Source organism: Mus caroli, chromosome 14 (genome assembly GCF_900094665.2).
Source record: "Mus caroli chromosome 14, CAROLI_EIJ_v1.1, whole genome shotgun sequence".
Classification (NCBI taxonomy): domain Eukaryota; kingdom Metazoa; phylum Chordata; class Mammalia; order Rodentia; family Muridae; genus Mus; species Mus caroli.
The window spans coordinates 47389695-47401150 of record NC_034583.1 but is presented as its reverse complement, the minus strand read 5'-3'; the positions used below and the strand labels follow the sequence as shown (position 1 = coordinate 47401150).

The following is an 11456-nucleotide window of genomic DNA, read 5'->3' as shown; positions in this document are numbered from 1 at the left end:
TCCCTAGGTTTCCTTGCCCAGAAAAAACTAAAGTCCCACCTCTGTCTCCCTGCTCAGCCATTGGCCACCAGCAACTTTATTTACCAACTAGAACCAACTGGGGACAGGGAACCGGAGCATCTTGCATGCGGGATTCTTGTGTAATTTTTTTTGGAAACCCAATTAACATAATACAAACAATACACCAAATCCACAACAATAAAGTGTAGGTTAAAGATTCTGTGGCTGGGCTGGAGTCCCAATCCCTCCACTGGAAGTCTCACCCGGTTACAGGAAATGGCCAGTTCAGGCTCCGTATTCCCCATTGCTAAGAGCCTTAGCTAGGGTCATCCTCATAGATTCCTGGGAGTTTCAATTGCCCTAGGTTTCTGGCTCGTTGATGAGATGTCCTCGCCCCAATTCCAGTTGTCTCTCCCAGTACCCCCTCCCTCCTCAACCTGAGGCATCTTCTAAGGGGAGCTTGGATGTGTTCTCATTTGTTGTGTGTGCTACAACAGTCACAGTACAGCATCAGCCCTCACCTGGGATGGAAGCAAAGGGAACTCACTTAGCTCGTGGTGGTTACCACGCTTAATGCCATTGCTGTTTGTGAGGATCTACGGGCCCAACTTTAGCTGTTCCTTCCTCTTCCATCTTCTTTTATTATCATATACTGATTTGACAAAGTAGTGGGTTACACTTGGAAACTTCTTTATATACATATAACACATTTTAATCCTATTCAGCCTCTCTTACCTTTCTCTTTCCCTCCTGCCCCAGGTCTTACCTCCTTCTGTATCTCCATAGACACCCCCCTATACCCCCACGTCTCCCTGTCTCCAGAATCCACACTTGAAAGTAATCATGTGACATTTGTCTTTCTGAGTCTGGTTTATTTCATTTCTCCTAAAGATATCCACTTCCATCCATTTTTCTGTAAAAAAACATAATTTTTTCTTCTTATTAAACTAGTATATTTCAGCCCAGTCTGTCATGGTGGTGCATGCCTGTAACTCCAGCACTAGTGGTGGAGAAGAGGATTACGAATCCAAAGTCATCCTTGGCAACACAGAGACTTGAAGTCTACCCTGAGCTACCTGAGACCCTGTCTAAAAAAAATAAAAAATAAAACGGGGTGGATAAAAAACAACCATTTCCATTATAAAAAAAATAATAATAGAGCCAGGCATGGTGGCGCACGCCTTTAATCCCAGCACTCAGGAGGCAGAGGCAGGTGGATTTCTGAGTTCAAACCCAGCCTAGTCTACAGAGTGAGTTCCAGGACAGCCAGGGCTATACAGAGAAACCCTGTCTCGAAAAAACAAAAAAACAAAAATCAAAAACAAACAAAAAAATAGATAATATAATGAGACAAGTAAGGTTTACACAAAATGCCCTTATTTCTGGCTATTGCCCCCTTCCCTCCACAAAATTAGAATTAAGTTATATACATGCTTTTACACTCTGCTTTTTCCACTCAACATAAGAGAATGTAGGTTTCTGTATGTCACTAAACAGAACTTTAAAATAAGCTTTTCTGATTGGCTAGACAGCACATCATTCCATACCTATATCATGATGGATATCATTGCTCATTTGGATGGTCTAAGAGGTTTGCCGAGAGGGTCTCGAATGATACTCCTGTTCTTGCTCACATTGACCTCTGCCTAGCCTTGGGAATAGCTTTCTGCCAGGCACACTGAAGACCTGAGACATTCACATGTGTCGTTGCCTCTAAGTTCTCAATCTGAAGCGCTTTGTGCAGACGCCAGCACGTCTGCTATTGCAATCACGTGCTTCAGGACCGTCTGGAGCGCCCATCTCTCCTTTGCCACCTGCTGCTCTTTCACAGAGAGCAACACACAGTCCGATTCTTGGTTAAAAGGATCTGGCTGCTTGCAGACACTTATGTCGGAGGACTGCTTGTGATACAGCCTACTCCCAGCACCAACAATGACAACACATCCACACACAGTGGAGACATCTGAGATGCTGCCAAACACCCTTTCAGGGGTGACACTAAGACACCCTGAGGACCTGAGGTCAGTATAGCCCCAGTCTCCCACAAAGTCAAGAACAACTAAATTGGTTTCTCGATTGGGGGACGATTAGAAGTCTGAGCCAGTGGCATCTGGTCACTGCCTGCCCAGAGGATCAGAATGTGGAGATGGGAAACACTCACTATTAATGTCCCAACACCCCAAAGGAGAAAAACTGTAACTGACAGAAATATAGTGGAACAGCCGGAAACAGATGCCACCAGCTATGGACATTGTGAAACCCATCATATACTTGCTCAAACCATAATTTTTTTTATTAAAGTAAAAACATTTTAAAGGTACAGGCTCTAATATATTACACCAGCCCCCTCTCCACTCAAATGTTCTCTCCAGCACCCACCCTATAATAAGCAGTATCTCTCTCACTCTCTCTCTCCATATACCTATATCTATATCTACCTATCTATATCTATATGTATATATTGAAATATGCTCATTTGGAAAGTCCACAGATTCCATGCATACCGTTGAAAGAATACTTATGAGGCAATCATTGCATTTTATGTCAGGAAGTGGGGCCGTTCTCCAGATGCCCTCTCTGACTCTCTACGCCAATCCTTTAAGTGCTGAGATTCTGGTGTGATGCAGCCTCCTGTGCCCTCGTTGGACACAGGCTTCCTTCACACTTATATCCATGGATGGGTGGTGATGTTGGTATCTCAGAGTGCTTTAACTTGCTGCTTTGGTGGTACCTGATGAGATAGGAACTCTTATTGGTCAGCTGGAGGTTCTGTTTTGAGATTTCTATTAAAGTCCATTATGCTTTTTAATTATTTATCTTTCACACTGCTTTATGGAAATCCATTACGTAACTTGACTCACAAGTCTTTCCCTGGTTATGTGTGTTCTGAGCATCTTTGTCTTTGTTTCCTCTCAATTTTAATGTATCAAATCCATCGATTTTTTTTCCTTTATGTTGTTTACTTTTAACTGGGTGTATAAAATCTTTATCTATGATAGATATTGATACCCCATATTTTCAAGTCTTTATTCACATTTGTTCCATGTCCTCCCCTAGAATTTTTGATGTGGCATAAATAAAAGGTAAAGTTTTATCTTTCCCACATAGAAATGCCTCCCCCTCTAGGAGGAAACCAAACTGTAATATTTGCAGATAGGGAAGTACATAGAGAGACTTTAAAAGAATCTACAACTTGATACCATCATTGACTTAGGAGCCTAAGAAAAGCTGGAAAAGCTTGTGCTGTATAAATATCATTTATCTTTATCAGAACAAAGAGAATATTAGTCTTTACTATGTCAGGGGATACAATCTCTTTCACAAATTAAATATGCAGCCAACAGCCATACCACCCTGAGCGTGCCTAGTCTCGTCTGATCTGAGCAGAGTTGGCCCTGGTGAGTATTTGCTGGAGAATAAATTGTGGTATGTGGTGTGTCCGTATCTGACTGCGTGCAGTCTAAAAGGAAAGCTTATAACCCTCATAGGCTGTTCTCTGAGCTCTCTCCATAGGCCGGGTCACAAGTCAGCACACACACACACATTTGGAAAGAATCCTACAAAACATTTCTCAAGAACAATGGATCTACATGTCAACATGGGGAAAGTGGCAATTTTATAGTATTGTCTAACAGTTCATATACGTGGAATCAGTGTGTTGAAGTCTTCTTAAATGATTCTTTGTTCATTTGTATCATCTTCACCAAAAAATGCACTACATACATTCTTTTAGATTTTCATGTGGTTATTTTACCATTTCCATGCAAGTAAATATTAACTTTTACATTTTCCATTTTCTAACACTATTGCTATATTTGTAAAAATAAAATTGATTTTATGTTTTTATCCAGCCCCTTTCTTAGGCTCCTAAGTCAATGATGGTATCTAGTTGTAGATTCTTTTAAAGTCTCTCTATGTACTTCCCTATCTGCAAATATTACAGTTTGGTTTCCTCCTTCCTGGGCTTTAACCCTTTCACTTCTATTTTCTGCCTAACTAGTTCAAACTGTTAGCATAACATGAAGACCATGGATGGCAATTTATATCCAGATTTATTTATTTATTTATTTATTTATTTATTTATTTATTTATTTTTGCTCAGAAAGAAAAAGGGTTTGATGTTTCACTGTTAACTATAATTAGTGTGGAATTTTATGAAATCGGATTTGTTTCTAGCTTGCTGTAAAAAAGTTCAATAAATGATTGTGAATTTTAGCAAATGTTTGGACAGTTTTTCCTTTTGTTCTTGCATCACGTGAACAGTGTTTCTCTGTAATCAGTTAATTACTATAGCAACCCATTTCCAAATGCAAAGGCAACCACGTGCTCCTAGGATAAACTCAATCTTCTCATGAGGTAAGTTTTTGTTAATTGATGTGTTTTGACTTGTATCAAATTTGATGTGTATTCAAAAGTAATAGTGCCCTATAATGCTCCCTTCGCATATGGTATGGCTGTTGCCTGGACATTTAATTTGTGATAAAGGCTGCATCCTCTGACAAAGTAAGGGTTTGTCTTCTTTTCATGGTGATAAATGATATTTATAAAACACATGCTTCTAATGTCTTACATGGACACATACTTTCTGGGTAGAAAAAAAATAAACTATGTCTTCTTATTGACACCACATCAAAGAATCCTTTCTAGAGAGAAAGTGGAGCCAAGCACAAATAAGGACTTGAAAATGTAACACGCCAATATCTTCCTCATAGATCAAGATTAATATTTTCACTGGATTTGGTGTTAAAGTTGTGCTAATCTCCTAAGAGATATGGGAACCCTGCCTGCAGGAGTCATATAGCAGCCTCTGACTATTTCGATTATCAAAAGTTCATAGTTCATGGGTTCAGGGCCTTCCCTGTAGCTTCCTGCCTAGACTCACTATTCCTTCAATTAGGGCCTGACGATAACCCCTGTGCAGGCAGCTCTCAGTCTTTTACATTCTCAGATCATTTTAAGAAGCCATGTTTCTGGTTGCTTTCAGTGGGAAAGTTGACACGAATTCCTTGATCACTAGTATAACATGCCCTGTGCACACCTGTATCTACATAACTGGGTGTGTATCTTTCATCCCTCTTTTTCCTGTATACGCAGGCTATTTTATCCTTTTTCCTTTATTTTCCCTATTTATATTTCTCAGAAGGAGAGGAAGAAAAGGAAGTAGTCACCAGTTTCTCTGAATTACTGAGTGTACGATGAACTTGGTACACAATATTCAAAGACCTCACTCTTCGCTGGATCCCTATTTTGCTGTCAGCAAGGACACAGCAACTGTGTGGGACACCACATGGGTGTGGGCAACCCTCTCTTCTCCCCGATCACTGGCAGTTGGTGTGCAAACCTCCTAGGAAGCTTTGGGTGGTGAAACTTATCACACGAGCAGGAAAATGGATCTGTGACCTCCCAGCACACCCTTCCTTCCTCTCTCTCCAGGGGAGGATAAAAGTCTGGCAGAGAAAAGCACCAGCAGGCAGCAACTGACTAAGCAACGGTTCTGGAAAGATGCAGCCTCTCCTGCTCCTGTTGACCTTTATTCTACTCCAAGGAGATGAGGCAGGTGAGTGGCCAACCACACCTCAGAGATCAGGTCCTGTCCTATACACTTGAATAGACAAGTTGTAGCAATCCTAACTGCATTGTTGAGTAAATTACTTGAACTCACATCTCCTCAGTTTCCTTACCTATAAAATGCAAATGACATCAATACTGTGGCCTAGAGTTGCTATGCCAATTAAATTGGTTAATAAACAAGAGAGTCTTGTTATTGGCCCTGACATATAGAAAGTACGATATAAATGTTTTCTACATAAATTTATTCAGTCGCCCATATCTAGTGCCATGATTTGAAAAGGTAGACTCTGGGCCATGGGGTGCTCTCTGAGGAAGGAAGTACCAGGGAACAGAGAAAGCGCAGACTTTGGGAAAGCGTCTCAATAGCCAGAGTCAGCCTCGTGTGGAACAAACATCGTTCTCCATTTGGAGGAGCACACAAAGGTCTGGGAAGGAGACGAGTCTCCCTTCAAACTAGGAGTAACTCCTGTGGAGTGTTAGCATCTTCTCCCTGTGCCTGGAGTCCTGCAAAGCTCCTCTGTATCACCTCCCTCCCCCACTTGCAGCCTTTCTAAAGCTGCCCACCTGGCACTGTTGGCAAGCTCCCAGGTACACAGGTAAGTGCCAGATCTTTCTTTGCAGGGAAGATCATTGGAGGCCGAGAAGCCAGGCCCCATTCCTACCCCTACATGGCATTTCTTCTGATTCAGAGTCCAGAAGGGCTGAGTGCTTGTGGAGGGTTCCTGGTGCGAGAAGACTTCGTCCTAACAGCAGCTCATTGCTTGGGAAGGTGAGGAACACAGACGCTTCTCAGGAAGTCAGTGTCCCCAGACTCCCTCCGCAGAGCCTGAACGTATGCTATTACAATTAAGTATAATGATAATGAAATTCTGGAGACAAGATGAGACCAGTAGGAGGGCAGTAAGAAGCAAGTGTCCGTACACAGTAAAGGAGGCTCTGATCCAAAAGCCAACCAACCAAACAGAAGAAAGTGGAAGGCACAGGCTGGGTGCTAGCTAAGAACTCAAACTGTTTCTGTTTAATCTGCTTTCCCCAGTTCAGGGTTTGTGGGAAACAGCAAGAAGGGGTCAGGCCCAAGGCCCTCCCATCCCCTTCCCCCCACAACCCCCACCCAGCTCTCTCCAGCTTGTTTTTCTGCCCTTGAGCCATTCATGCGCCCAGCGGAACTGCTGGATGTATGATCCTGGTTATAGTATCTACCTCTAGCCCAACCTTTCTTTCGCAGCTCCATAAATGTTACTCTAGGGGCCCACAACATCCAAATGCGAGAAAGGACCCAGCAACTCATCACTGTGCTCAGAGCCATCCGCCATCCTGATTACAATCCGCAGAACATCCGGAATGACATCATGCTCCTGCAGGTGCTCCCCTTCCCCTTCTGACCTCTGGTTCTCCAGGCTTGCTGGCGACCTCTTGGTGTGTGGCATTTGAGGAGGAAGTCGGGGCAGGGTTCCAGGGTGGTGAGGGAGACGCGAAATCCCTAAGTGCTGGTGGGAGAGAGCAGCTGAGCTGAAATACCTTCATCCATCCTGACAGCTGAGGAGCAGAGCCCGGAGGAGTGGATCGGTGAAGCCTGTGGCTCTGCCTCAGGCCAGCAAAAAACTGCAGCCAGGGGATTTGTGCACAGTGGCTGGCTGGGGCCGGGTGAGCCAGAGCAGGGGAACAAATGTACTCCAGGAGGTGCAGCTAAGAGTGCAGATGGACCAAATGTGCGCCAATCGCTTCCAATTCTACAACAGCCAGACTCAGATCTGTGTGGGAAACCCGAGAGAAAGGAAGTCTGCCTTCAGGGTAAGAGTGTGAACACCCACCAGTATTTCTTGGGACAAAGTATAATAGAGGACAGCAGGGCAGGTCTCCATCCCTTCAGTCCTGGGTACTAGACCAGAGTGGAAAGGGTTTTCCTCTTCGGGAATGACAGGAAGACACACAATTTATCTTACTGGGGAAGGTGGAGGTACCTGGATGGAGTGAGCTGGAGGCTATAACTTTAGCAGGATCTGAAACCTAGCAACGGAAAAGCCCAGGAACTTGATTCCCGCAAGCCCATCAAAAGCTCATCACCCACACACAGGCAACTGAAGGAAGCCCCCAGCCCATACCTTTCTCTGGGAGCCTGTATCATGGGACAGCAAGAGGCAGAAGGCCTAGCTTCGTGTCCTTTTCCTCCTCTGCCCACAGGGTGATTCTGGTGGCCCCCTGGTATGTAGCAATGTGGCCCAGGGCATCGTCTCCTATGGAAGCAACAATGGTAACCCTCCAGCTGTATTCACCAAAATCCAGAGCTTCATGCCCTGGATCAAAAGAACAATGAGACGCTTTGCACCAAGATATCAGAGACCTGCTGACTCCCTATCTCAGACCTAGGGACTTCCATAGCCCTTATTAATACCTACTGGAGAATGTACATTTTCATTTATTAAATATTATATAGTGCTGTCTTAATGTGTTTGAGCTCCTATGTCAAAATACCACATAGTGGTATTTTAGTGGTATACTAAACAACAGACATTTATTTTGCCACGTTTCAGAGGCTGAGAAGTTCAAAGTCAGGCACCAGCATCCGGTGTCTGACGAGGGGCTGCTCACTAGATCACAACTATCCTTTCCTGCATCCTCACACAGTAGAAAGTACAGGGGAAGTCCATGGGGCCTCTCTGATAGGATGGCTACTCATGAGGGTTCAGAAGCTGCCACTTCTCATGTAATCCCCTTCCAACAGGGATTAGGTTTCCATGTATCCATACTGAAGGAGCATAAACATTCCTTCTCTGGTGAGTACCCAATGATGTGTGCCTAGATAGAGTCACCTACCCTTCTCAGCCTGGGGATCAAGGTGAGAGTCTTCCCTTCCCTAAGTCGTGCATGCCCTTGTCCCCTCATCTCACTCCCTGAACCAGCTTCTCTCCCCAGGGCAAGGCTCTCTGTCTCTCTCTATCTCTGTCTCTGTCTCTCTCTCTCTGTGTCTCTCTCTGTGTCTCTCTCTCTCTCTCTCTCTGTCTCTGTCTCTCTCTCTCTCTCTCTCTCTCTCTCTCTCTCTCTCTCTCTCTCTCTCAAACCCTCCCACTCAGTGCTGAGCTATGCAGACAGATAATCTTGATCAAATGACAGAGTTGAGATCCCATTAAAATCCCCGTTTAAGACAAATCTCAAACCCATGAAAATAATGAACTTCTGGGACTGGAGAGATGGCTTAGCAGTTAAGAGAACTGGCTGCTCTTCCTGGGGTCCTTCCTCCCAGCAACCACACGGTGGCTCATGGCCATCTATAATACGATCTGATGCCCTCTTCTGACCTGCAGGTGTGCATGCAGATAGAGCAGTCATACATAAAATAAATACATGAATAAATCTTAATGTAAAAAAAAACAATGAATTTTTAATAAGTGGTATTAGGACAAGCAGATCAGTACTTTGATGGGAGAAAACTAGTGAATTAGTGAATCAATTCCTTACAGCACACTCAAAACTAAGCCTCAAACACATACAAATGCTAAAGCTTAAACTACACAAGTACTAGAAGAAGGGAAAAATGAACATCAGAATATTTAAACAAATACCACTGTTTATAGGAACAGAAGTCACAAAAGTAAGATTAGAAGCAAGGCAGTGTCCATCAGAGATGGCAGTTCCTGTCTAAAACCTCACATCATACCAAGACACTGGGTTACAGACCAGGGTTTCCATTTCTGGTGGTGAAGATTGGCCTCACACTTTTTAATGCTCTGAAGTTATATAAAACTGCAGACAAAATGTTGACTCAGAGAGTGGTGTGTTTGCACCGAAGACTAGTCTGTGGTTGTCTACATCAAATAAAAGATCACCAAACTCACGTAGACTGAATCAGACTTTAAACATCTTAAAGGAACGGCATGGAATCAGCTGGAAAGGTTTTTCTGGTACATCGAAATGCTAATTATGCCTGAGAGTGTGATGTTTACAATCTGAACTTCTTCAGTTTTGATAGTCTTTTTTTTTTTTTTTTATGTAAGTACACTGTCTTCAGACACTCCAGAAGAGGGCGCCAGATCCCGTTACGGATGGTTGTGAGCCACCATGTGGTTGCTGGGATTCGAACTCTGGACCTTCGGAAGAGCAGTCGGGCGCTCTTACCCACTGAGCCATCTCACCAGCCCCCCAGTTTTGATAGTCTTAAGTGAAATGATTAATAACCAGATGTTTTACCAAATCCAACTGGGAGCATACACAATGCTTTGGTGAACTCCTCTGGGCATTTATCCAAGTTAATTGCTTTACATGTAACTCTTGTCAGAAGGCCAATTGTTTAATACTCAGTGTAGGCCATTGTCAACAAAACTGTAGCCAATAGCTCATCTGCGACATCACCCAATCATTCTCTGGTAACTGCATGTTCACGGGAATTATTGATTACTCAGTTTCTTAAGGATGACAGTCTCACTGTTAGATGGTTGTACTGGCAAATGGAGACAATTCTTGCCAGTAAAGTCAGAAGAGCAGAGAGCAGCAAAAAAGTTCCCCTCACCCCATTTGTCCTGTGACATTTACTTGGAGCCCCAAAACACTGCCCAGTCCCAGACCCAATAATAAAGAAACTCAAGGGAAGTCCCACCTCTTTGCATGTCTTACTGTTCCTGTCAGCACTTCCAAGACAGCTTCCAGACCAGACTTCTGTTTAAGAAAGTTTCTACCACTCCCTACAGTCCTGATGCCTGTTTCCTATGAGGTCCTGCAGGCCCTAAGTACATCATTACTCTCCTTGTTCTTTCCATGTTCTTTACCACCCGACTACACACACACACACACACACACACACACACACACACACACACACTCAGGACTTAAAGTCTCAATTGGGGTCCTAACCCACTAACATAGGTAGGTCTAGGCTGTGAAGAAATCCACTTCTGAAGGAAAACATGATTGAAAGTCCAGATGTCCAATGTTGTGCTCTTGTGGCCAAATCTATGTGCTCAATGTAGCAATCAGATCTGAAGGGCCTGGGGGACTGGGAGGCCACTCTGTACACCAGCACCTGTTCCCACTGAGTCGCTCACACCTCCCCGGTGAGAGTTTCAAAGCCTTTATTAACCGTCTGTTGTAACATAGTGACAGCCAGGGTATTCTTCCGATGTTAGTCTATCTTATATCTCAGCAAAGAGGATTCTAAGCAAGATTTTTTTTTAGACTTTTGTTATTAGATATTTTCTTTATTTACATTTCAAATGTTATCTAAGCAGGGGACTGAGCATGTATCCAAGTTCAAAAGGTACTTACTACCCAGTCATTCACCAGTCTCAACATTACAGCAGCTGATCCCTCTGCTAATAGCTGTCAGCCTATTAATAAATAGAGTAGTAGTAATAATAATAATAATAATAACAATAAAGGCAGTCTTTGTGTAAGAGGGACCTAAGAATGCTGTGTCCTTTCTCCATCAAGACATAAATGGTTGTGAGAAGCAGCCAGTTTCCATGGCAGCGTTGGCTCTGGGGATGCAAATGCTCACAGCCTGCTATTGGGGTGATCCAGTCCACACTCACAGAGCCTTGAGCTCTGTCCTTAGAGCTCCTTGTGACAAAACTTAGGTGAAAAGCCAATAAAGGAAAAAGTGAAAATAAAAGAAGGCTTTACTGGGGAGCGAAGGGGAGTTGATATAGAAGAAGAGGGAGGGAGGAGGAAAAATAACACTAAGTGATATCACTGGAGCTCACCCCAAAAGCCATATACTCTCTAACAAAAACCCCGGCACCAGGCCTGGGAAGCCTCCTTTTGAGTGTTAGTCAGGGGAGTCCAAGTAACTTCTTTTTTTTTTTTTTTATTTTTATTACATATTTTCCTCAATTACATTTCCAATGTTATCCCAAAAGTCCCCCATAGCACCCCCTACTTCCCTACCCACCCAT

General features: G+C 43.5%; 1 protein-coding gene across 1 annotated transcript; it reads left to right on the top strand.

Moving 5' to 3' along the window:
* Positions 1–5362: 5362 nt before the first annotated feature.
* Positions 5363–8012, top strand: LOC110309192 (cathepsin G). The gene is made up of 5 exons (XM_021181683.1): positions 5363–5557; positions 6193–6340; positions 6797–6932; positions 7108–7362; positions 7753–8012. The coding sequence occupies exons 1-5, from the start codon at positions 5503–5505 to the stop codon at positions 7936–7938; spliced, it is 780 nt and encodes a 259-aa protein (XP_021037342.1). The 5' UTR covers positions 5363–5502; the 3' UTR covers positions 7939–8012.
* Positions 8013–11456: the final 3444 nt, after the last annotated feature.